Source organism: Geotrypetes seraphini, chromosome 5 (assembly GCF_902459505.1).
Source record: "Geotrypetes seraphini chromosome 5, aGeoSer1.1, whole genome shotgun sequence".
Taxonomy (NCBI): Eukaryota; Metazoa; Chordata; class Amphibia; order Gymnophiona; family Dermophiidae; genus Geotrypetes; species Geotrypetes seraphini.
In genome coordinates this window covers 153,697,194-153,724,533 of record NC_047088.1, presented here as the reverse complement: position 1 = coordinate 153,724,533, position 27,340 = coordinate 153,697,194, and the positions used below count along the sequence as shown (strand labels likewise).

At 41.5% G+C, this 27,340-nt stretch overlaps 1 protein-coding gene across 2 annotated transcripts in view; it reads right to left on the bottom strand.

The window, feature by feature from the left end:
- The window catches only part of VPS8 (VPS8 subunit of CORVET complex), a 755,312-nt gene that overhangs the window by 690,949 nt on the left and 37,023 nt on the right, over window positions 1-27,340 (bottom strand). For both annotated transcript variants that reach the window (XM_033944522.1, XM_033944523.1), the window contains exons 5-6: window positions 24,478-24,571; window positions 11,749-11,781 (exon numbers count right to left, since the gene is read on the bottom strand). In XM_033944522.1, coding sequence (XP_033800413.1) covers window positions 11,749-11,781; window positions 24,478-24,571 — 127 coding nt within the window. The remainder of the gene's footprint in view (window positions 1-11,748; window positions 11,782-24,477; window positions 24,572-27,340) is intronic.

Below are 27,340 nucleotides of genomic sequence, written 5' to 3'. Positions count from 1 at the left end.
GAAATAAAAACTCATGGAGGGGCATTTTCAAAACATACATCTAAGTCTGATTTGGACGTATGACACTAGATGTCCAAAGACGGCAGTAAGAAAATGGCTATTTTTGAAAGGCAAACCAAAATACATCTAGAAATTTTTATTTTTTTTTAAATCCTCTATCTGGACATCCAGGCTATTGGGATGCCCAGACTGTCAGGACGTCTATCTTTATACCACATTTTCGACCAAAATTTCGTCCAAGTCCCAAACGCCCAGAACAAGACCATTTGGACATGGGAGGGGCCGGTCCTGTAAAGGACTAGCCACCCAGATATGGCAAGAGAGCAGTAGGGCACCTTAGACGGCAGTGCTTTGAATGTCAAATAAAGGTGCCAGATAAACATCTCACCAGAACTCCCTTATAGGTTATGGTGAGCCCCCCAAACCCACCTGTCTATAACCCCAACAGCCCTAATAGCTGCAGGTGACACTTATATGGCAGTAGAGTAGGGTTTTGGGGGTTTATGGTGGACTCACATTTTCCACCATAAATGTAGTGGTTAGAGTGGCTTATGGGACTTGCTACTCCTCTGTGGTTTACTAGCCTACCCATCAGCTCTACTAGGCTTTCCTACACCAGGTGCTAATGCTCTGGAGACAGGTATATACATTTGTATTCTGATCTTTGTGGGTGTGAGGGAGTCAATGAGCACTGGGGAAGTGTGCGTGGGTCTTTACTTTATCTTTGCAGTGGTTATCTGGTGACTTTGGGTACCTTATATCTTATACCCTTTTAATTAAAACAGGTCTAACTGAAAACATATATGTTCCATCCAGGACGTCTGCCAAAAGTATTGATTATCCCTACAGAATGTCTAAATCTAAGCCCATCCAGAGTTCACCCAAATGCCTCCCAGAACACACCTCTCAACATGTCCCTTTAAGCTCTGGACGCACAGGAGCTTGGAAATTCTGCTGTACGTCCAGAAGGTTGGCTTCGATTATCAAAACTTGGACGTCGCAGCTATTAGGACATCCAAATGCCAATTTAGGCAGGTTTTGGGATGTTTTGATGAGTCTGTTAGTGTAGAAGTTGCTAATTAATATCAATATTTGTGAGAAACCACCTTAATCTGGCAATCAGAATAGTGATTTCAAAGGCCAGGCAACAATTACCACACTATTTATGTGTTGGGGCTGCAAGTTTTCAAAGGCTCAAAACTTATCAATGCTCTGATATGGTATTTGGATGCATCAGTGCCAATTCATCTTGGTTTGAGAAAAAAAGATGGCACTAGTTCATCATCTGTTTCTGCTTGGGATCACTAGCTAGGAATTTCAAACAAGACCTCCTTTGAATAAGTATGTCAAAAAGCAACACTTTCAGAATCCAGTAAAAAGATGGAAATTATCCTACTCAGGAAAGCTAACACAGAGTTCATTGTTCAATTTCTAGAAGATCTGACATGGACCTCTGCATATCAACAGGCCCTCTAATCATGTCATTACTAGAATCAGCCTCTTAATTTATATTGTGAATAACACTAACTCCTTACAAACAAAACGCTGTCACACAAGTCAATACTCACTACTTAAAGAGAAGAACAGGGGTCTCAAGTGCTCCCACTCAAAGGCCCGAGATATACTTCAAGGCCAATGAATGATATATTGAGCTATCATCAATCCCGTTTATTTTCTCTATACTTTGTAGTGGTTAATTTTCTTATTTTTAGTTAATATTCTTTGTGTTTAAATAATCTTTCAATAATTTATATTAATACTCATTTGCCATTAAATACTTTTTCAAACTACTTAGCTTATTGATTCTTTTCCTTCCTCTTATGATTTTCTATTGACTCTCTTGACTCTCTACGGAAGAACTCCGTTTCGCTCCCGTGTGTGTTACTCGGGGCTTCTTCAGGAAAGCACCAGAGGTCTCTGTAAAAGGCAAAAGAACTGTTATTTTAATATATATACTCTATTAAAACCCAATATTAACTACCCTTTACTCTATTATTTCTTGTGTTGACGAAGCTAACCGGCGTGCTTAAGGGACTCAATTATTCTCTATTCATTTTCTAAAATCCTTACATTTCTTTCCGATAATAATTCTACAGCATTTGGTTCATTAACATATCTTTTTCCTATCATATTGACAGGCCTTTTTCTTATCATATTAACCAAACGGTCCTCACTTAACCTTGCCCCGATGTAAATACAAGCTAACGCTGGCGGACAACCCGTCTTAGTTTATTTCCTTACTTTAAAACTACTAGCCTATTCTTACCTCATAAACTCTCCAGCGCAACTTTGTTGCTCATTCTATTTTGCAAAGCGGAAACTATTGCATTCTAATGTTTCCTCTTCAACTGGAAAAAAGGCAAACTTTCATCTTAGAAATCCTACTGTGTTTTATCTTGGAGAGCGTCTGTCGTCACTTCCGGTTTTTCAAAAAAACTTTTGACAGAAAATGAATAGAGAATAATTGAGTCCCTTAAGCACGCCGGTTAGCTTCGTCAACACAAGAAATAATAGAGTAAAGGGTAGTTAATATTGGGTTTTAATAGAGTATATATATTAAAATAACAGTTCTTTTGCCTTTTACAGAGACCTCTGGTGCTTTCCTGAAGAAGCCCCGAGTAACACACACGGGAGCGAAACGGAGTTCTTCCGTAGAGAGTCAAGAGAGTCAATAGAAAATCATAAGAGGAAGGAAAAGAATCAATAAGCTAAGTAGTTTGAAAAAGTATTTAATGGCAAATGAGTATTAATATAAATTATTGAAAGATTATTTAAACACAAAGAATATTAACTAAAAATAAGAAAATTAACCACTACAAAGTATAGAGAAAATAAACGGGATTGATGATAGCTCAATATATCATTCATTGGCCTTGAAGTATATCTCGGGCCTTTGAGTGGGAGCACTTGAGACCCCTGTTCTTCTCTTTAAGTAGTGAGTATTGACTTGTGTGACAGCGTTTTGTTTGTAAGGAGTTAGTATTACTAGAATCAGAACATGAGCCACACCATTTATTTGAAATAAACTGGGCTTTAACAAACAGATCCTACGTTACATTCAAGCCTATAACAATAAGGCTATAAAGGTGTACCAATAAATAGTTGAAGTTCAAATAGCAGACATAGATACAATAGAAAGATGCAACATACCTGCTGTAAAATGGACAGCTATTATCTGAAGACATATCCAGAAAGTTATGAAAGACCTTTTAATGCAAATTCAGGGAATCTAATCAAGGCTGGCTCAAACTATGGACCAGGTGAGGCCCTGGCCCAGGGACTGGCAATAAAGGGTACCAAAATCCCAGTTTGGTCTACCTTCAAACTCCTAGAGACACAAACAATGAACTGGAATTTTGCTGCATTTTATAACCAGTGCCTCAACTGGTCCAGTAAGAGAGAGAGGGTGAGATGTTTATTAAAAGTTTATATATTGCATAATAGGTATCCATCGTGAAAAAAGATCTATCCATCATGAAAATCCATCTATCCTTCCATCATGAAAAAAGATTAAACTTCAGAACAACAATAGATTTTTGTTCTAAATATGGTCACCTTGGGTGGACTTAATATGGAAATAGAATAGATGTCTCTGATCTGAGCTTCTGGTTGGCTGTCATCATAGTTAAGTTTCAGCTGATAAGGGTATTTAAATGATTAACTACATTCCGCGACCATCTTTTAACAAAGATTTAGTCAGGATGGTGCATGGTAATACTGAAGAGGTAAGGAAGTTAAGCCAAGTCAAGAAGGTTTCCTTTAATAAATATAACATAGATTTCTCATCTACCGGTTTGCTTGTTACTGCAGGGGTATGATCTTGATAAAGCTTGACAGCAAAAACATGTCGTCCAATCCCTTCCCGGTACAGATAAAGAAAGCATAATGGAAGTTCAAGCCAAAAATGAAGTGGCTTTAAAGCTAAGTTATTTAATGCTTTTCATTCACTAAACACATGAATATGAGAGTTTTGGAGCAAAGTATTTATTGAATTAGTAATCAAATTTGCAATTGAGCATTTTTTTTAGAAAATAATTTAAAAAATAACAAAATTAAATAAATAAAAAAGCAGATTGGATGATGACAATATATGCCGATACTGATTCACACAGCCGCTCCAAACAGTAGAGGGCTGGTAGAGGAATATCTGATAAATCTGCTAAAGATAGGATTGTTTAAATTGGTGTTTTTGAGTCTATGAATACTGCTGCTTTATTATACAACAGTACCTGGAAGACTGAGCTTCACTCAGGAAAGCGGGCTGTGTGATTATATTGGGGTTGTTGTTTAGATTATGAGACATCAACCTTTAGTTCCGGTTTTCCCTGTAACCTATTGGCTGATTAAGCTTCCTTAGGAATGTCTAACAAACGGGCTGCAGTTACCTTTTTATCACTATCTATGCCTTCCCACAGCTTGCATTCAGTTCAGCTCTGTCCTTCCTTTTACTTTTCATATCTCTTCCCTCAGCCTCTCTTCCCCTGTCAACCCCTTATCTACACTGCAGCTGTTCTAGCTTCTGTGCTGTTAATGTATTCTTCAGACATTCTTTAGGCAGCCAATAAGCTGTAGAGGAGACAGGACCAATAGGTTATGAGATATCAACCTGAAATCCTGCTTTTCCCTGCAGCCTATTGGTTGGCTAAGCTTCCTTAGGAATGTCTGGCCAATGGGCTGCAAACTATTTTTGTATCACTGTCCTTGCCTCTCCCAGCTTGCATTCACTTCAGCTATGTTCTCCCTTTTACATTCCATATCTCTTTCCTCAGGCTCTGTTTCCCTCAGAACTATTTAGCTACACTGCAGGTTTTCTGCTTTAGGCAGCCAATAAGATCCAGAGGAGACAGGACCAATAGGTTATGATACATTATCCTTCAGTTCTGTTTTTACCTGCAGCCTATTAACTGGCTAAGCTTCCTTGTCTGACCAATAGGCTACAGGAGGAGGCGGGAACAGTACCTACAAAGATAGTGCTTTAGCAAACTACTTAGTAGCCTTCAGTTCTCTTTTTTCCTTCAGTCTATTGGCTGGCTTAGTTTTCTTGTCTGACCAATGGGCTACTAGGGGAGGCAGGTACATCGGAAAAGTCCCCCGTTTGACCCCCCAAATGAATTTTGCTAAATCATTTTCTCACACTGAAAACTGTAGATTGACCCCATTTAATCAAAATCCTTAAGCTATTTTCATGAACATAGACAGAGCTTACTCACTTTATAGTATAGTATAGTATAGGATTGTAATTCACTACATTTAGATTGTAAGATAACCAGCTGTCCTTGTACAATGAGTGGAATAGTAAATTCTAAATAAACTCAGATCACTGTCCTGCTAAACATGACTCTTCTTATTCCAACACCTTTAACAGACTGGAACAGGTTTTTTTCCCCCCCAGAGTCTGCCTATACTGACTATTCATCCTACTCTCAAGCTTCACAAACCTCCATGTCCCTACAAAATAATACTGCCACCACTATACTTTATTGTAGGGATAGTGTTAGCAGGAGTATGTACTGTCATTGTTTATTTCATACATCAGACTACAAAGTGATCCCTACTGTGTTTTTGCAAACACTGTGTAGCACATCATATAGCTTTTCTTCAACAGTTAAGTTCAATCTTACCATCCTTCCATATAGGCCGAAAAATAGCTACTCTGTGGTATTATCCTCCAGGATTCAATACTTGCTCCTATCCTCAACTTATTTCTTGCTTCTCTGGCACTAGTGATTCAGCATTTAGGACTCAGTTTTCATGTATTCTAATGGCAATCAATAGTCGACAATTCTATACATATATATCCCTGAATTTTTTGCTGTTATTTCACTCATACTGGACAGGATTTTTGATTGCTTAGTTTAGTTAGACAAAGGAAAATCATAAGCTATTGCTTTTTCTCATAGAAGTATTCCATCTCCCCCAAATCACTCCTTATGTTACAGTGTGAATATTCAGTAGAAGGAGTCGGTAACTATTCTTCGAGTTATTTTAGATAAATACCTCCATTTTAACCCACATCTCTTATCTGTAGTGAAGTAGTCATTTTGGGCCAGATTCTGTAATTGGCACCTAAAAAGATAGGTACCTACAGCTAGGTGCCTCTCTCTTGTCAATCACTCTTCAACGCCCATTACAAAATCACGCTTAGCTGAGCCTAAACTTAAAACTTAGGTGCCTGTAATGTAGAATATGGTTTTAAAATCCTACATTATAAGCGCTTAAATCCTTTAGAGCAGTGTTCTTCAACCTTTTTACACCCGTGGATCGGCAGAAAAAAAAGAATTATTTTGTGGACCGGCAAACTACTAGGACTAAAATTTAAAAACCCCGTTTCCGCCCCATCTCCGCGAGCTCGGTCCCCACAAATCATTTGATCCCATCCACACAAGCCTCAGTTATGATTTTATATTGAATGTATTTTATTAAAGTATAAAAAGAAACAATATTCTGTACAATTGTTATTTTATAAATACAAATAATTCAGAGCAAGGATCAACAAAACCCCTGTCTCCCCTCCCCTTCACATATATCCCCTCTACTATCAAGAAAACTGAACAAGCCAAATTATTACAGAATGCTACACAGAAATATCATGCTAACAGAATACTGAAGTAACACATGACAGGAATAGTTTTAGGGGAGTGCAACTAGGGCAACTGCCCCCTGGTCAGAGAGCGCCCTAAGCCAGCTGGAAGCTAAAGAAGCACTGCCTGGGTTTTGCAGTCCCCAGTTATGTCTAACACCAACTCTAGCAGGATATATATTTCAAATCTGATATATTCTAATCACAAAATAGAAATAAAATTATTTTTTTCTACCTTTTGTCGTCTCTGGTTTCTGCTTTCAATCTTTTTTTCATTCTCTTCCTTCCAGCGTATGCCCTCTCTGTCTCTTCAATCCAGCATTTGCCCCTTCCATCCACTGTCTGTCCTCTCCCCCTTCCATATGGTATCTGTCTTCTTTCTATGCCCCTCTCCCCTTTCCATCCAGCTTGTGCCCCCTCTCTCCTTTTTACATGATTCATTCCAGCTTCACTGCTCTCTTCATTTTTATCTCTCCTACACCAGATCTATCATCGTTGTCCCTCTGCTTATTTTTCTGCTGACCCCTTCCTATCATCAATCTCTCTACTTTCTCATGCCTGTGTCTCCCCTTCCCCTCCGATAATCTCTCTGCCAGCTGTTTCCTTCCTTTTTTCATTCTCCCTTCCCTCCTCCTCCTGTCCAGCAGTAACTCTCTTCCCTTCCTCCCCTCCCAGCAGCATCTCTCCTTCTCCCTCTCCAGTAGCAGCTGTCCCTTTTTTTCCTTGCCCAGCAGCTTCCCAGATTCCTTTCCCTCCTCCCCTCCCAGAAGCATCTCTCCTTCTCCTTCTCCCTCTCCCTCTCCAGTAGCAGCTGTCCCTTTTTTTCCTGGCCCAGCAGCTTCCCAGATTCCTTTCCCTCCTCCTCTCCCAGAAGCATCTCTCCTTCTCCTTCTCCAGTAGCAGCTGTCCCTTTTTTTCCTGGCCCAGCAGCTTCCCAGATTCCTTTCCCTCCTCCCCTCCCAGAAGCATCTCTCCTTCTCCTTCTCCAGTAGCAGCTGTCCCTTTTTTTCCTTGCCCAGCAGCTTCCCAGATTCCTTTCCCTCCTCCCCTCCCAGAAGCATCTCTCCTTCTCCCTTTCCAGTAGCAGCTGTCCCTTTTTTCCCCTGCCCAGCAGCTTCCCAGACTCTGATAGTGGTTTTCTCCCCTGCCAGCAGCTCTTCTTACTTCCCAGCGCAGCGATTCACGAAGGCAGCCTCGGGTCCTTTGTTGGGTCGCGCCGCCTCTGAGGAAAGAGGAAGTTGCATCATCAGAGGCAGCCGCGACTCAGCAAAAACCCCGAGGCTGCCTTCGTAAATCGCTGCGCTGGGAAGTAAAGGAGAGCTGCAGAGAGGGGAGAAAGCCACTGTCAGAGGCTCCCCAAGATCTCTCCGGCCCAGCGCACGCTTCCGATGCTGATCTTGCCGGCCCTGCGCAGAATGGCAAAAATTTACTGCGGACCGGCACCGGTCCGCGGACTGACAGTTGAAGAACTGTGCTTTAGAGAATTGCACCCAGGGGCACCTAAGTCCTTCTCCACCCCCTAAACAGGCCTACTTTGGAGATAGGTGCCTACCTTTTGAAGAATTGAACCTAAGATAAGCACTTATCACCCAATTAATTTAATTTAATTTAATTTTTTTTTATTATGAGCTTGTTAAAGCTCATAATTGTAGCCAATTTACTAATTAACCCCCCCTTTACTAAGCCACAGTAGAAACCTCTACCATGACTTAGGGCTCCTTTTATCAAGGTGCGGTAGGGGTTTAATGCGCGGAATACCGCACGTTAAACTGCCTGCCGTGCTAGCTGCTAACGTCTCCACTGATGAGGCGTTTTTTTGGCTTGCCGCAGGGGTTAGCGCGTGATGAAATTTCCGACACACTAACCCCCGTAGTGCGCCTTGATAAAAGGAGCCCTTAGTAAAAGAGGGAGTAAGTTAGGCGCCTATCTTTAGGTGCTTCTTACAGAATTTTCCCCTTAATGCCTTGAAACAGATTCGCTTTGCCAAATCATTGGCATTAATGATAAGTAACTATGAACTCCCTCTCCTATAGAAATGCATCAGGCAATTATATTTGGGGCTTAATTTTTCTAAAAAAAAAAAAAAAAAACAACAAACCAAAAAACCCTCTCCAATCTGTCTCATTTACAAACTCAATATGTCTTTAGACCTGTTTTAACTCAAGCCATATTTGGCCTTATTTTGTAATTTTTGGAGAGATATTTTATACCCAGACAATATTCTTGACCCCTTATATAGGAGTTCTTTTCTTTTTTTTTTATAATTCTTTATTCATTTTAAAACTTTCATCAAGTGTACAAAAATTGCAACACAATAACATAGATTTAACCACTTGTACATCTTATCATTATAACTTATAGTTGTAAATATAACCCTCCCTCTCCCATCCTGAAATCCCTTTAGTAATTTTTTATTTTTCATATAATAGAAACCCTCCCCCCACCCCACCCTTATCTTACATATTAAATATAGAAATATTAGGAAATATTAGGAAAATGGCATCAATCATGACAAAAGGACGTTAATGGTTCCCAAATTTTAATGAAGTTTTTATAATTTCCATTCTGTACCGTTATTGATCTTTCCATTCTATATATGTGACATACTGAATTCCACCAAAATTTAAAATTGAGCCTATAGGAGTTCTTTTCAACAATTCGATAGGTTGAAAAGATTAAAACTTAAAGGTCCTAAACAGATTGTACAGAAGTCTTAGCATGCATTATGTTTGGGCATTTGCCACGCTGGCACCAATAGCTATTTATATCATTTCAAAGTTTTGTGATGAGAAGGGAAGGGGAGGTAGAGGTAAACTAAGTGGGGAATTATGCACATTCATCTGTGCATGATGGCAGAGCACAAATAAAGATGACAAAAATTGTGCTGTAAAGGAGAAATATCTTGCAAATTGTCATGTTCTATGGTTAGTGGAGAAGATATACAGTTTAAAAGTAGGAATAACTGAGGCACACTGGATGAACTGAATTGTCTTTTTCTGCAATCTATAACAATAAAACCCTAGCCGCGCATGCGCACTTGAAACGCTGTGCCTCCATGCCTCTACATGCGCAGTAGAGGAACCGCCGAGCAGGGAAGTGTCAGTACCGCCAAGCATGGATGCATCGAAACCACCAAGCAGGGAAGCATTTCAGCGCAGTGGCAGCAGTCCTGACCCACCAATCCCCAATTCCTTACCCAAAGCAGCAGTGGCAGCGCTATAAACAGGCTGTTCATGGCAAGCCCTGGTAGGGTCTTTCCTCTGCCGCATCACTTCGGATGCGGTAGAGGAAAGGCCCTGTCGGGGCTGGCCATGAACAGCCTGTTTACATCGCTGCCAATGCTGCTTTGGGTAAGGAATGGGGGGTTGGCAGGTCAGGTCTGCTGCTGCTACTGCTTTGGGGCACAGAGAGAGGAAGGAGGGGTTGGTAGGTGAGGACCACTGCTGCCGCCTCAAGTAAGTAATGGGGGTCCAGGAGGCCAGACCCACACAGAGGGAGGGAAGGCAGATCTGTGGGGACGGTGGACCAGGTGTGTGTGTGTGGAGGGTCCATCAGGGTGAAGGGCTGGGGAGGGGCAGCCTGCCCAAAGATTCAGTGTAGTGGTCAGGAAGAAGGTTGGTGGGGGAGGGGGGTGGATTTTGAATTAGTGCAGGCTCTGGTGTTGGGTATGGTTGGATGAAGAGGGTTATAGTAATGGGGAGGGGGAGAATTGCAGTACCATGGGGAGGGGCAGGGGAGAGACAAGAGAGAAATTGGTCCTGGGGTGGGGTACAAGAGAAAGGGTAAAAAAGGAAGAGAAGGTGGGTTGGGGTGGAATATAGGGACAGGAAGAATAGCCTTGGAGGCAATGGAAGGAAGGACAGATAGGAATGGAGCTGGGACTGAAAGGGTGATATATGCAGTGGAGGATCGATGAGGGCCAAAATGGTACAGAGGACTAAGGAAATGGTGATGGATAGCGTTGGGAGCCAATAGAATAAAGAAAGAAAGACAAAGACAGACAGTGGGCAGGAAGAGAGACAGAAATAAAGAAAGATGGGGGAAGGAAGAGAGACAGAAAGAAAGACAAAGACAGACGGGGGCAGGGAGAGAGACAAAGAAAGAAAGAAGGGGGAGAAAGAGAAAGAAAAAGACGGGGCAAGGAGAGAGACAGAAAGAAAGAAAGAAAAAGAAAGATGGATGCAGGGAGAGAGACAGAAAGAAAGACGGGGCAGGGAGAGAGACAGAAAGAAAGAAAGACAGGGCAGGAAGAGAGACAGAAAGAAAGAAAGAAATTCTACACATCTATTCTAGCACCCGTTAATGTAACGGGCTTAAACACTAGTTGTCTAATATTTTTATCTCTTACTCTATAAAATCTACACTGAACACACTTAGAAAAATCCTGGAGTAAAAATGCAAACTATTGTCTATTTAACCTCAGATTATATATTCTAGATCAGTGTTTCTCAACTCAGTCCTGGAGTACCTCTTTGCCAGTCGGGTTTTCAGGTAATTCACAATAAATATGCATAAACTTGATTTGCATAAACTGCCTCCATTAGGAAAATTTCTTTCATGCATATTTATTGTGGCTATCCTGAAAACTTGACTGGCAAGGGGGTACTCCAGGACTGAATTGAAAAACACTGCTCTAGATCAGGGGTAGGTGACCTCGGTCCTTCAGGGCTGCAACCCAGTCGGATTTTCAGGATTTCCTCAATGAATATGCACAAGATCTATTTACACACTGTTAATGCAAACAGATCTCATACATATTCATCGTGGAAATTTTGGAAACCCTACTTGGTTGCAGACCTTAAGGACCAAGGTTGCCTACCTCTGGTCTAGATGTATGCACATAGCTTCACCCTGGGTGCATACCGGAATTCTTGACACATTCAGACTATTTCATCTTCCTTTCAGCATCCACAGCCTAAGTTGCATAATATACAAACACCAGGGGACCCTACACATGATATAAGAAGGAGAACAATGTAAAACCATGCCTCAAAATAGAGTAAAAGAGGCAAGATACAAGTTTCATGAAAAAAATAAAGATTTTAGTATAAGATTTTCCTCATACATATTTAAAAAAGGGGGACCAGTGTTTTTAGATAATTAAATGAAAGTCATCATAAACAGTAAAAATGAGGTAGTTGTAATAAAATAAGTTTTTGTATACTTACGATTGCAGTTGGTAAGCCAGCATCCACTTTGTCCTAAAAACAAAACTGCAATTATTCTTCCATATGAATTTTAAAAAGTGAAATGATAGATAGACAGACAGACACAATCACTGATTTGTGTGATTTTGGGTGACTTATTTTACCTCCATGAGCTAAAAAATAGGTTTCAGCTCATCTCGTTTACATCTTACAATGCTGTATAAATTATCCGAGATCAAGGTCATATATACATATCTATCAGAATGTGGGTATCCAGCAACTTCAGTTTCCACATTTTTTTGCTTTGGATATCCATAATGTACTGCATTATGCTAAATGGGAATCATTTCCATTCACAGACACATATTCCATTTTACTACACTTCACTGTAATCTAATCTATAATAATAAAACCCTAAGCACGCATGCGCACTCCTATGTGCGTGTTCCGTGATCCGTATGTCCGTGGCAGGTAGGAGTGCACATGCGCGCTTCAATTCCCCCCTCTCACTCACTGTAAGGCAGTTCGTCGTTGCCCCCCCCCCCCGGCGCACCCCTCCCTGCCACACCCAAACTCCCATTGACCCTCCCATCTGACCCTCTCACCGCGAAATGACCACAAATCTCCTGGCTCCAGCAGCATCCACAGCACTCTAAACACGCTGCTTCGTGGCCTTCTATTGCCCTGATTTCCTCTGCCGCATCTCTGATTATGTCATCAGGGATGCGGCAGAGGAATTCAGGGCAGTAGAAGACCGCGAAGCAGCGTGTTTAGAGTGCTGTGGATTCTGCTGGAGCTGGGAGGTTTGTAGGTCATCTCGCGGTGGGAGGGTCAGATGGGAGAGTCAGTGGGGTCGGCTGCACGGCCGCGGTAGTGGCGGGGGAAGATAGAAACATGCTGCTCAATGGTTCTACTGCATAGGGGGATGGGAGGGAGGGAGGCAGGCAGGCTGGCTTTGGGGGGTGGGGTGGGATGGTGGGGGTGGGACAAAGTCTAGAAGGCAGTGAGGAGGACATAGGAAGGAGGCACTGGGGGCACTAAGGACATAGGAGGCACTGAGGGCACTGAGGACACGGGAAGGAGGCACTGGGGGCACTAAGGACATGGGAAGGAGGCACTGGGGACACAGGACGGAGACACTGGGAGCACTAAAGACATAGGAAGGGGCACTGGGGGCACTAAGGACATAGGAAGGGGCACTAAGGACATAGGAAAGGACACTAAGGACATAGGAGGCACTGAAGGCACTAAGGACACAGGACGGAGGCACTGGGGGCACTAAGGGCATGGGAAGGACGCACTGGGGGCACTAAGGGCATAGGAAGGGGTACTAAGGACATGGGAAGGAGGCACTGGGGGCACTAAGGACATAGGAAAGGGCACTAAGGACATAGGAAGCAGGGACTGTGGCCACTAAGTACATAGGAAGGAGGGACTGAGGGCACTAAGGACATAGGATGGGACACTATGGACAAAGGAAGGGGGCCACGGAGAGACAGGCAGGCATGGCGCAACAGAGAATGGCAGATAGGGCCAGGGAGAGACACAGACAGAAAAAATGACAGACAGACAAGGAAAGAGAGACAAAGAAAAAAAAACCCCAGACAGACATCTACTCTAGCATCCATTAATGTAAAGGGCTTAAACACTAGGGCATTATATAATTATGTGATTCTTTATAACTAGATTTCAAAGATCAAAAGAAAAAACCACTATAGTTTGAGGACATCGGCTCTACAATACCAACAGAAAGTTAAGATGGTTTTCCTTTCACATATACTGCAAAATTCATGTTTAGGTTCTCAAATGCTGGTTTCTTTTTTTTTTTTTGCCACACACCACTCCAGGCTTATGGAGGATCACAGTTTTTCTTGATCATCACTGCTCCAATTTTTCACCTTGTTTTCCAAACTTTCAGATATGCAGTAAATCATAGCTAAACTAGGCATAACTAATGCATTCGTATAAATCCTATACTTGATTAGTTTACAGCACGTACATTTGTTTAAGACCATTTCTATCACCATTGATCATCATTTCTATAGAATTATCAGAGTTGAGCACTGCAGTATAGTACAGATACACATAATAATAATAATAATTTTATTTCTTATATACCGCCAAAGCCATAGTGTTCGAGGCGGTTTACAACGAAGAAGGGCTGGACAATCAGCGAAAATGGTACAATGTTACAATCAGAGAAAAAATGGTACAAACAGAAAGAAAACAGTGGTGCAATCGGCGAAGGATGGTACAATCAGCAAAGATGTGTACAATTATGGCAATGAAATGGTACAGGGAAGAAGGTCAAGACAATCTGCGTAAAGGACATAGAGAGATAGAAGGGGCCAGGGTGGGTATGAATCGGGTGAAAAGATTAGTTTTTAGTAGTTTCCTGAAGTTTAAGTAGGATGAAGTGCGTGAGATGATGTGGGGCCAGCCAGTTATTGTGATGACCTGCTTGGAAGGCAAGAGTTCTATTTAGATATCTTTTGTAATGGCAGGTCCTTAGGGTAGGGTAGCTAAACAGGTGGGTTCTACATGTGAGTTTGGGTGGGTGGTCTAGGATAAAATGGGGTACTAAGTAAAGTGGGGCCGAGCCAAGGATAGATTTGTAACAGAAACAGGCGAACTTGAATAGCACTCTTGCTTCTAGGGGTAGCCAGTGAAGTTTGTGGTAATAGGGAGTTATGTGTTCCCATTTTTTTAGTCCGAAGATCAGTCGGATTACCGTGTTTTGAATAATTCGCAATCTTTGTGTGGTTTTTTTGAAAGATCCCAGGTAGATGATGTTGCAGTAGTCGACTAGACTTAAGATGGAGGATTGTACAAGTAGGCGGAATGAGGGGGCGTCAAAGTATTTTCTGATGGATCTTAGCTTCCATAAGGTGGCGAAGCCTTTTTTGACCAGGTCGGTGTGAGCTTCGAAGGTAAGGTTGCGGTCGAGAGTCACTCCAAGTATTTTTAAGGAGTTTGTTAAGGGAAAGACTTGGCCATTCAGGGAGATTGTGGTATCTTTGATTTTGTCGTTTGGGCTTGCCAGGAAGAACTTGGTTTTATCTGAGTTGAACCTCAGTTTGAAGTCAGTCATCCATAGTTCGATTTGCGTTAGGATTGAAGCTAGGAGGTTGTTTATCTCGGGGGTTATGTTGGAGATGGGGAAGACTAAGGTGATGTCGTCAGCATAGATGTAGAATTTGATCTTCAAGTTTAGCAGTAGATTCCCTAGGGCGACCAAGTAGATATTGAACAGCGTGGGGGAAAGGGGGGGAGCCCTGTGGGACTCCTTAGGTGTTGGCCCAGCTGGCGGAATGGGAGTTGTCGCTGTAGACTTGGTAGGAGTGTTGACCTAGGAAACCATGGAACCATTTTAACACGTTGCCTGAGAGGTCGATAAGACTCCAAACAATCCAGAAGAATGGCATGATCAACCAAGTCAAAGGCGCTACTAAGATCTAATTGTAGGACTAGAGCACTTGAGCCTTGGCTGAACAGGTTGTGAAGGTATTCTACCAAAGAAGCGATGATGGTTTCAGTGCTGTGTCCAGGGCGGAAACCTGACTGGTTGTCGTTTAGGATGTTGAATTTGTCCAAGTAGGTTGTTAAATCTTGGTTGACCAGACCTTCCATCAACTTTGTAAAGAAGGGTATGTTCGCAATGGGTCTGTAATTGGATATGAGGGAAATTGGATATGAGGGAGATAGGATCTTTGGGATTTTTGACGATAGGCGTAATCAGAATCTGGCCTAGGTCCACAGGGAATGAGCCTAATTGTAGTTGGGAGGAGAGCCAAGTATATAATTTGATTTTGAAAGAGATCGGGGCAGCTTGCATTACATTTGGTGGACAGCTATCTAGTTTGCAGTGGGATTTGGCGTATTTTGAGTAGAAATTGCAGAATTGTTGCCAGGTGGGGGTGGTGAAGTTGTTCCAGTAAAAATCAGCCCTGATTTCATCGTCATGGGACTGAATGTCCAGATAGTTCAGATAGTTGTTGGAGGAAATAGGTAGGGTGGCTCTGAGATTGGAGATTTTGTTGTTGAAGAACGCGGCCAGGTCATTGGCCGGTAGGGGTGCGTCTGAGGAAGGTCGAGTAAGGGATTGAGTATCGTAGAGGTGGTTGACTATTTTGAATAGGTTTTTGATATCAGGGTTAGGGGATCCGATTTTTTAGGCGTAGAAGTTAGTGCGTTTGGTGGTTATCTGATGTTTGTAGTTTTTTAGTTTTGTTCTCCAGTTGGATCTATCTTTGTTGTCATTGGATTTAAGCCAAAGTCTTTCCAATTTTCGAAGTTCCCGTTTTACTGCTCCAAGTTCGGCATCAAACCAGCCTTCCAGAGTTTTGTTTCTCATTTTCTTTGTTTTCAAGGAGGCCATTGAATTTAGGATCTGTGTGCTATCGTTTGTCCAGTCGTCGACAGTAAAGGAGTCAGGGTCAGGGTTGGAAGTGGTGTCATAGAGGGACCAAAATTCCACTGGGTTGATAAAGCCTCTTGAGGATATCAGCTTTTTAGGCCTTTTTGCTGTCTTAGGATAGGGTTGTTGACGTCTTGTTTGCCTGTTGAGGTGGAAGTTGCATAGTCTGTGGTCTGACCATAGTGAATTTGTCCAGGTAGCTTGTTCCCAAAGAATCTTGGGATGATATTGTTCTTTGGAGGAAAAGGTTACTAGATCTAGAAGGTGACCTTTGTGGTGGGTTTTTACCGGAGTCGGAGTGAAAAAGTCTAGAGAGGAGATGAGGGATAGTAGGTCTTTTGTGTCATTCTGTTCAATCTGATCTAGGTGGATGTTGAGATCCTCAATCAGAAGATTGTAGGGACCTGTAATTGAGTTGGTGAGGAGGAATTCTGAGAAGTTGTCTTTAGCAGTTGGCCATTTCTTGAGGGGAATGTAGAATAGGGTGAGAATTAGGCTATCTTCTAGTTGATCAGATTGGAGTTTGCAAGAGAGAATTTCGAGTTCTGAGGAGGTTTTCGAGGCTAGGATGGTGGTCTTGAAAGGATCTCTTACTATAATAGCTAATCCTCCTCCTCTTCCCCAGGATCTGGGTAGTGATGTGATTTTAAATCCGGGTGGGAGATATTCACGAATTAAGATATCGGTGTCAGAGGTCAACCACGTTTCAGTTAGGAGGACAAAGTCGGGTTTAGTCTCTGATAGCCAATCTTTAACCAGCTCGGTTTTGTTCCTGATAGATCGGATGTTTAAGTAGAAACCTTGTACTTTTTTATGCGGAGTGGTGTTAATAGGGGAGGGGAGGGAGATTTTCTTTAACAATCGGTGTTTCATGCTGCGAGGTTTCTTTGTTTTGTTTGAGGGGGGATGACTGGGATTTGGAACGGGCCATGATCAGAGTAGTTAAGAAAGAATCGTTGGGTTGGCCTAAAGGGATCTAGGTTTAAGATGTGAGGTCTTGTGAGGATTGGAATCTGTGAGGCGTGAAGGGCCTCAGTTAACCAGTATTTGCTATAGGTCCAGTAGAACATGAGGAATGGGGTTAAGTGATTGTGAAGGGAAGCCATCCTGCAATGATGGAAATTTTCAGAGAGTAGGAAGATTAGACTTGGATACAGTAGGTAATAGAATGACCATGTAAAGAGTAACCATGCAATGAATTAACCATGCAATGAATAACCATCCGAGTACTAATCAGGTTGCCCGAAGGGTTTGTTCAGCTTGAATCGGCTGACACTACCTGCTTTATGAAACTTACAATCTAGTGAAGACTGAAGTGGCCCTTTGGCTCAAATGAGCCTGGGGGTAGCAGCCTATTAAAAATGGACAGGTATGTGGTGGAATGGGCAAACATGAAATTAAAAAAAAATAGCCACTAAACTTTCTTATCATGGTTCAGGATTTTACTAGTTAGGGAATGATTGAGAAGATAAGGACTTAATCCAAGAGCAGGTGAGCAAGTTTTATGAGTGGCTATATAAAATCACAATTGGATAAACCAGAATGTAAAACCAGATAGACAAAGATGGGATAAAATATTGATCTGAAAAAAAATATGCTTTGGGCTGTGGTCACTGGAAACAGGAGAAGAGCAGGCATTCTCTCAAGGAACTAGAATTGATTGATAAACTCTGTTGAAGGCCAACGACGATAAACCAGGTGCTGTAACTTAGTTTTATGGAGTTCCATTGCCCAGTCTGGTCTCGGGGTAATACTCCCAAGACCTGTGACAGATAAGGTTTGGCCTTTGACCTGGTTGCTGTAGAGATGGACTTTTTCTTCTTACTACAGTAATTACATTCCAGGGGTGGCTCCCTCTCCTTTTTTGCAGATGCATATATGATGAATTAAATTTTAGTAAGCTATTAAAGTAGGAACTTTCATTTAAAGGTCTTAGATTAGAATATAATTACCTCAAAAATGTACTGGAGAATTTATATAGGAAAAAGTAGATTTTTGGGGGAGTGGGTTGGCCACTCCCCTTCTCTTTCACTGAGACAAAGGATCTTCAGTGCACGCTGTTAAGTGACTCAGTAGTATAGGAGAAGCAGAAATGATTTAAAGCTGTGTGTATGGATAATTTTTCTTTGTAAGTATATTGCAATACTTTTTCTTTATTTCTCCTGTATTTTTATAAATGATGTAAGCTAGTATTAGAATGTAACTTTTGGAAATCCTTGTGCGAGGGGAAAGACACTCCCCCAATATGCATGCAAAATCCTTATATGGTATCAAATATTCTTGACCAATGATATGCAGGTAGAGGAGTCTCGTCCTATATTAGGTATATATATAAGTAAACATAGCAAATTAGAACTTTGAGACCATTTATTCAGAATAGCTGCATTTACACTTTCTGACTGAAATGTGTCTCCATTGAACAAATGACTTTTGAAGCAAGATTATTCTCTTAATTTTTAATAAACAATATTTGATTGGAAATATTTGTACAATTATCATTATTCCAGGGCATCTGTGAGCAGAGTAGAGCCATAACTCTGTTCAAGACATGCATATATGTGTGTGTGTGTGTGCGCATACCTGTGTGTGTACACAATATATATGCTTAGGATACTGGAGAGTTAGGATAAAATCGGCCTCATAAAAGGTGAATTACTAGGCAGAATTTGAGTATGGCCAGAGTGGAAACAAGATACACCAATTCAGGAGGGCAAATGGACCAGCAAGGCACAAAGCAGAGTCTAGTGTTGGCTACAGAGTCTAGTGTTGACTACAGGAACAAATAGGGAAAAAAAGTGCTTTTTTAAAATATATGATATGCCACATTACACTGTTGGTCTTTTTATGTTGCTTCTATGATATAAGTTAATGTAAGTCTCTTCTCTGGAAAAAAAAACTGGTAGTGCAGTATATACAAACAAAACGGAAAAAGAAATCTAAATCCAGTCTTATGAATCAGTCTTCATAAATAGAGACCTCTAGTGGCTTTACTAAATAAATAAGCTGATATTGTCTAAACTTAGGAATCTTCCAGATATGCAAGTTCCATAGTAATGAGGTTACGAACAGTAGGAATCCTTGCCCCAAAAGATAGGGGAATTATGAACTATAAATAATACAGTGAAGACAAAGATTTTGCCTTTCACTGGCTAAGCCACTCCACCCATAAAAAGTAGCTCTGTGGGTGTTGAGCACCTCCAAATATTGAGCAAGCTCCTTTACTGTGTCCAGGATGGGGTAATTTCAATTGTGTTTGGCACTCCCAATCATTTTGAAATGTTGGTACATATGACTGCACCGATCTTTGTTGCTCTTGACTGGCTAAGCTATGCAATATTGTGTCTGTGTGTGACAGGTTTGAGGCTGTAGAAAGGAAAAATAGTGAAAAGCAGTGTTCATCAGTTCTGCTGAAGAAACTGAGAAGCAATTGCCAGGATCGAAGACCAGAAAATCTACAATCTCAGAGTTCAAAGGATATCAACTCAGCCTCGAGACTTGTCTCAGTGAGAAGTAATTGGGATTTCTGAGTCTTTAAAAGAAAGAAGAGAACAGGAGTCGGGAAGGCTCTTAGAAAACCACTGAAAGTTCCCTGGGAGTTAGAAATGGAGTCAGAGCTTGAATTGGCGTGAGGGGGCAGAGAGGTGCTAGGCACCCACCAAGGGCAGTCCGCTCTCCCACCTTACTATGCCATGGCTCTTGCAACATTTTTTTCTGCTTTTTCTACTAAATCTTTCAGTAAATCTTATTATTGGTTTGAAAAAAAGCCTGTAGACTGAAAGGTTGGACTTGGAAATGGAGAGAGAAAGGAGTGCGTGATCCCTCAGCAAAAGGTCTTCCAGACACTTGTTTGTCCCATTCCAAAAACCCTATTACCAACAGCTGTGCACTTGAGACTGGAGTGAGCTGCAGCTTCTCTGTGTGCTCCTGATCTCCTCTCTGGGAGAGAGGCTCTGATTGCAATTGCATTTTACAAACTGTTATATAAATTATTTTGCACATTTTTTAAAACAAAAATATTTATTACATTTTTAATGTTTCCTTTGTAAGGGAGTTGAGCTTTTGTGCTCTCTTTCCTAATCACATTGGGTCCAATGTTTAAATGGAACCACACATTCACTGCTATCCATGGATTTTCAGCCACTATACAGACAGCATCAAACAAAAAAATCTCACTAAACCAGTGTGATATTTATATAGTAAAGGGACAGAAGGGTGGAGCAAGGACAGTGCTATCTGGATAAGCTATACGTTTAGTGCAGGCCCAAACCAAATAGATAACGTCAGCAAATGGATACTTTACATATATAAATTTTAAAAAAGTGTGCATATATAATCTTCTAAATCCCTTCCTGCTATAGGAGTGACCCTATTAACCCTAATGCAGTGGGATTGTCCAGCAAAACAAGTGATCAATAAAAATAAAATCAATAAAAACAAGAGAAAAAGGAAGCCGATATGGTTCTCCAACCTAGTGGCTGAGAAAATAAAGGTGAAAGAGTTGGCGTTCATGAAATATAAAAAAACCAAAGAAGAGGAGAGCAGAAAGGACTACAGGGTGAAACTGAAAGAAGCCAAGAGAGAGATACGTTTGGCGAAGGCATAGGCGGAAGAACAAATGGCTAAAAATGTAAAAAAGGGAGACAAATTTTTTTTCAGATATATTAGTGAAAGGAGGAAGATAAAAAATGGAATTGCTAGGCTAAAAGATGCTGGGAACAAATATGTGGAGAGTGATGAGGAGAAAGCAAATGTGCTAAACAAATACTTCTGTTCTGTGTTCACAGAAGAAAATCCTGGAGAAGGACCGAGATTGTCTGGCAAAGTTACACGAGAAAATGGAGTAGATTCTGCGCCGTTCACGGAGGAGGGTGTTTATGAGCAACTTGAAAAACTGAAGGTGAACAAAGCGATGGGACCAGACGGAATCCATCCCAGGATACTAAGGGAGCTCAGAGAGGTTCTGGCGAGTCCTATTAAAGACTTGTTCAACAAATCTCTAGAGACGGGAGTGATTCCTGGGGATTGGAGGAGAACGGATGTGGTCCCTATTCATAAAAGTGGTCACAGGGATGAAGCAGGAAACTACAGGCCAGTGAGCCTCACTTCAGTTGTTAGAAAAATAATGGAAGTGTTGCTGAAAGAAAGGATAATGTACTTCCTTGAATCTAATGGGTTACAGGATCCGAGGCAACATGGCTTTACAAAAGGTAAATCGTGCCAAACGAACCTGATTGAATTTTTTGATTGGGTGACCAGAGAGCTGGATCGAGGACATATGCTAGATGTAATTTACTTGGATTTCAGCAAAGCCTTTGATACAGTTCCTCATAGGAGGCTGTTGAACAAACTTGAAGGGCTGAAGTTAGGACCCAAAGTGGTGAACTGGGTCAGAAACTGGCTGTCGGACAGACGCCAGAGGGTGGTGGTTAATGGAAGTCACTCAAAGGAAGGAAAGGTGACTAGTGGAGTCCCTCAGGGTTCGGTGCTGGGGCCAATCCTGTTCAATATGTTTGTGAGTGACATTGCTGAAGGGTTAGAAGGAAAAGTGTGCCTTTTTGCAGATGATACCAAGATTTGTAACAGAGTAGACACTGAAGAGGGAGTGGAAAATATGAAAAAGGATCTGCAAAAGTTAGAGGAATGGTCTAATGCCTGGCAACTAAAATTCAATGCAGAGTAATGCATTTGGGGATTAATAATAGGAAGGAACCGTATATGCTGGGAGGAGAGAAGCTGATATGCACAGACGGGGAGAGGGGCCTTGGGGTTATAGTGTCCGAAGATATAAAGGAGAAAAAACAGTGTGACAAGGCAGTGGCTGCTGCCAGAAGGATGCTGGGCTGTATAAAGAGAGGCGTAGTCAGTAGAAGGAAGAAGGTGTTGATGCCCTTGTACAGGTCATTGGTGAGGCCCCACTTGGAGTATTGTGTTCAGTTTTGGAGACCTTATCTGGCGAAAGACGTAAGAAGACTTGAGGCGGTCCAGAGGAGGGCGACGAAAATGATAGGAGGCTTGCGCCAGAAGACGTATGAGGAGAGACTGGAAGCCCTGAATATGTATACCCTAGAGGAAAGGAGAGACAGGGGAGATATGATTCAGACGTTCAAATACTTGAAGGGTATTAATGTAGAACAAAATCTTTTCCAGAGAAAGGAAAATGGTAAAACCAGAGGACATAATTTGAGGTTGAGGGGTAGTAGATTCAGGGGCAATGTTAGGAAATTCTACTTTACGGAGAGGGTAGTGGATGCCTGGAATGCGCTCCCGAGAGAGGTGGTGGAGAGTAAAACTGTGACTGAGTTCAAAGAAGCGTGGGATGAACACAGAAGATTTAGAATCAGAAAATAATATTAAATATTGAACTAGGCCAGTTACTGGGCAGACTTGCACGGTCTGTGTCTGTGTATGGCCGTTTGGTGGAGGATGGGCAGGGGAGGGCTTCAATGGCTGGGAGGGTGTAGATGGGCTGGAGTAAGTCTTAACAGAGATTTTGGCAGTTGGAACCCAAGCACAGTACCGGGTAAAGCTTTGGATTCTTGCCCAGAAATAGCTAAGAAGAAAAACTTTAAAAAAAAAAATTTAAATTGAATCAGGTTGGGCAGACTGGATGGACCATTCGGGTCTTTATCTGCCGTCATCTACTATGTTACTATGATCCTTGTAAAGATTGTGGAAGAGAAGATGGGAGTTATTACTTGAGAGAAATAGGTGTCAAGAACTGTAAAGAATTATGGAGCGTGATAATGCCACATAGACCGGCAGTGATATTACAGAGAACGCCAAGTTTGAGTTTGTTCCCAGCATCCGTGAAATTGACCTGCTCCTCTTGTGGACTATAAAGGACTTCTGCTGTAAGGGCGCTATTCAATTGGTTAACGAAATTGTTTATATTTCAGACCAGTAACAGTTACATTTGAGGGACAGGTTTACTATAATGCCACACATGAGCATTTAGAGTTAATAAGCACTACGGTTGACTTTTTTCAGTTCATTTTTCCAGATAAATTTGTTTTTTTATTTTTCTGTCTTCTTTTTTGTGACAACTATTTAGATGATAGTATCCTATTCCTGGTTATATAAGTGTCCTTTCATTATTTTTTTTTGGGGGGTGAGTTTTCTTAGTTATGATACCAGTTTTTTTGGAGCACCTCTTCAAACTTCAGCTTAACACTGAATGAGTTAGCAGTTGATATCCTGCTTCACCAGTGTCTGGACTTCATTAATGGTTTCTGTTTACCATTTTGCTTTACCAGCAATTGGATTTCATCATTCATTATTGGTTTGTGGTTATCATTTGGGACTCCTGATGCAGGCACCATAGTCGAAACATGGTTTGTGTCAAGTCCATGTTTTAGCTGCACTTTGATGTGATTGTTTTAAAGCACTTACATATATTTTATTTGCTATTATAAAGAGGGTTTGAAGACCAGGCAGACTCTGCTCCTTCTCTTGAAACTGGATTCTTTTTGTACAGAGTTGACTGTCTCCTTTGTGGTTGTTCAATATATAATGTCCCACTGCAAAACTAACAGTCTTCACAAACAAATTTCTGCGTTTACCCCTAGGAGCACAGTGTTGTAGTGTGTCACTGGGCTCCTGAAGAGGCAGTGAAATGAGGCACCTTGTCGGGCCTTTAAGCACGATATACAGTATATTGAACCTGCAGGGAAGCCTGGTCACAAAGTTAAATCTCATGTAGTTTTGTTTCTATGATACATTGTTATAAATTAATTTTTTTTATTGAGCACTTGATCACTACATGGCACATTTTTGTCAAGTGCAGTTTTCACACAATATTGTAAGCCATCATGTGGAGAGGCTTAAGAATGTGAATTAAATGACAGTTAACAGCTAGAGCAAGTGAGTCAGACTGTTCTGGCCTGACAATCACTGATGTCTTAAGCTAATGCACTGGTGAGTGTGGTACCATCTAATAAACCAAAAGCCTCTTCTCATTTTATAAAAATATATAGTTTTTTCTGCACTGCCAAAATTAGTACTTATTACTTCATAGAGAGTTGTTGGGGTGCGACATGCCAACAAGATGGCACATAACTATCCACATAACACAAATAGGTATTCCCAGGGATGAAGTTTGGACAACTTGTGATGCGCATACATTTTACAAAATAAGCAATTACTTGCACATATTAACACCATTTTTGGAACAGAGTACATTTGTACATCACTAAGGATACCTCTAGGTGTTTGTTATATAAAAGGTGCAGATGACTACGTTGCCTTTGTTAAAATATGCACTTTTTTGACACAGGTACCCTGTTATAAAATTAGCCCCCACATACACAGAGAGGGAAAAGAAAATAGCCACTTACTGCTGCAGATACAATTTGCGCAGAAACACCCTTTAGAAGGGAACGTCGCATCACTGATCCATGCCGTGAGAAAGCATCATGCAATTTCTTCCTCCTAAGAGAATAAATAAAAAAACAAACACACACACTCATGCTCTAAAGAAAATTAAGGTTGGTTAATAGAATTGCCAAGTGGCAACCATTAAGAACGCTATAATTTTTCAATGACTAAGTTTTACAGTAGAATTTACAACAAAGAAAATGAAATATACATTTGAATCAATAAGAACTATTCCAGCAAGAACAAAGGCGGAGCAGTGATAGATGGGAAGGTATTTGTTGTGGGAATTCCAAGAAGCATGTTTTCCATGCTTTTATTTCTTGCTCCTGTGTGGGTGTGTCTGTAGGCATATCTATATGTGTCTGTGTATGTCTGTTGGTGTACCTGTATGTATATCTGTAGGGTGGGTGGGTGAGGGGCTGATGAAGTCTGTCTATCTCAGTCTGTGGCCAAAAGAGGAGAGGAAAGGAAAGTTTAGTATAACGCTTTAATATATCCCAGGACAAGCAGATAGCATATTCTCATATGTGGGCAATGTCATCCACGGAACCCAGCACAGACGTCTAAAGTCTGTCACAGACCGTCACTTAAGAGACTGTCTATACCACGCATGTATATCTGCCTTCTTGCTCGCTGCTAGCTTGCGGGACCATTAGGTCTTTGTTTTTCGCAGAGCATAGAAGCCACATTTTGGTTCTCTCTTCACATGCCTTCCAGCATGCATCGTATGATTTTTTTACATACTTTTTTTATACACAATTATTTTCTGTGTGTATTTGCATATGTTTTGTGCCTTTCTTTATTATATATTCTTTCAATTTATTTTATTTGCCAGAATTACTGAAAGGAGCGCTTTTATACCTCGACCTACTAGCCTCCCACTCCTTGCTGAGAAACCTCATGTTGGCAATTTTTCTCTCGGGGTCAATATCCTCCCAATGACTTTTAGATTTTCACGTCAGCTTTGAAGCGGCGTCAGAATGGCCAACTCCAACACTGAGGATCCTCTTCACGGTCCTACTCCAGGGCTATCAACTTCTACATCCTGTTCTACCTCAACTACTTTGGTGCTGCCGCCATCGAGGGAACCGTGAAAGAAAGCTAAGAAGCACTAGCACTGTTCCCTCTCCAATGCTGCTGCATCACAAACATCTTCTCCATCAAAGAAACAACAAACGGATGACTCTGCACATGCACATTCTGTACCGACTACCACAAAGGCACAAGTTCCAGTGCTACGAATTGCACAGGCGCTCCAGTTTCAGCAAAAGGCACCATATGTACTGAACACCGTACAGGCCCCTTCTCTCCAAGATCATCCGAATATGCTGCTGCAGAATGGGCTAGCCGGGCTACTACAATCGCATACCGTGCTAAATCCTGTCAACACGCCCCTCATCTCAACTGGGTCTGAGCAAGGTAAGTGAGATACCGCAGACCACTGCTCTCCGACTCCTGCATGTGCATTAGGTACACTTAATGAAGACATTGATGACATGTGTCTACCATTGTCATGGGGGACTCTTGACGGAATCCATGTTGACATTCCCCCTCTCCCCCGGCATTTGTCAGTGACACCACAATTCAAAGACTCACTTCTATGGTGGATGTCTCCAGCCAACCTTTCCAAAGGTCTCCTGTTTGAAGTACCACTTCATCAAAAGATTTTCAGAGTTTCATCTCAACCAGTCTATCAGTCTTCTGGTATTTTTTTTCCAGAGCCGCATGCTCATCCTGGTGAGGCAGCGCTTCACAGAATGGACTGCAAATGTGCTCTAGCTTGCTACTTGGATAGAACTACCACTTCCAAGACAGCAGACAACCCCTCCCAAGACAGCAAGCAACCCCCTCCCGAGACAATTGGGAATCACTGGAAAATCTTGCTAGTCTTTATTTGAGATAGATCAGATTCTCAATAGCAAAGCCACCCCTTTCCAAAATATATTTCAAATTAACTTTAAATTTGCCAACTTTGACTTATTTCAGGATTCTCATTTTAGATCTATTTTCTGTACTACCAAGATCTAAGAAAGGAAAGGAATTTAGACAGGGAAATCTTCCAATACATCTAGGAAACTAAGCAAAGTCTGGTGAATTTCCATCAGAAGGCTGACCAGATCATGCAAATTTTACATTGGTTTAGAAAACCAGACTTAAAGAGCAGTTTAGATAATCCAATCTGACCCAGGCCATATCTGTTTCCCATTCTTTTTATGCTTTTCAATACATAAAATGTTGAAGGAATTAAGGATTTCATATTTGTTTGTCTATCCATAGCACAACAACTTTTGAAACAAAAAGAAGAGGAGAATGAAAATTCACCAAATTTGGCATGTAGACAGAACATATAAATTATCTTAAATAAGTTCCAAGCTATAAACATCAGGTTAGTATTTTCAGAGAAATGAAACTCCAAACAATTTACATGGTTTTCTACTGGAAACAGAAGCTACAGAATCTTGACTGGCACTGCACTCCAACACCTTTGTCCCCCTTCCAGAATGTTGCTATTTAGCAACACTGACAAAGTCAGGAAAACAACTGAAGCAACTGGAGATGCATGATGACAAAAGGTATCAGACAAGCTACCTCCATCATACTTCCAAAGACTCATTCATCTTCTACACCAGTGTTTCTCAACACGTGGTAAGCTTACCGTAGGGATACGTGAGCCGCTTGTTGGGGGTATATGGAACATGTCTCACACACCCCTTCCTCAGTGGCATACCCCCCTCATGCCAAAGCTGACCTGGAAGGCTTCCCTCTGATGGCAGAGCCTTCTGAGTCAGCCGGGGTGACACCACAATCCAGGCAACATCAATC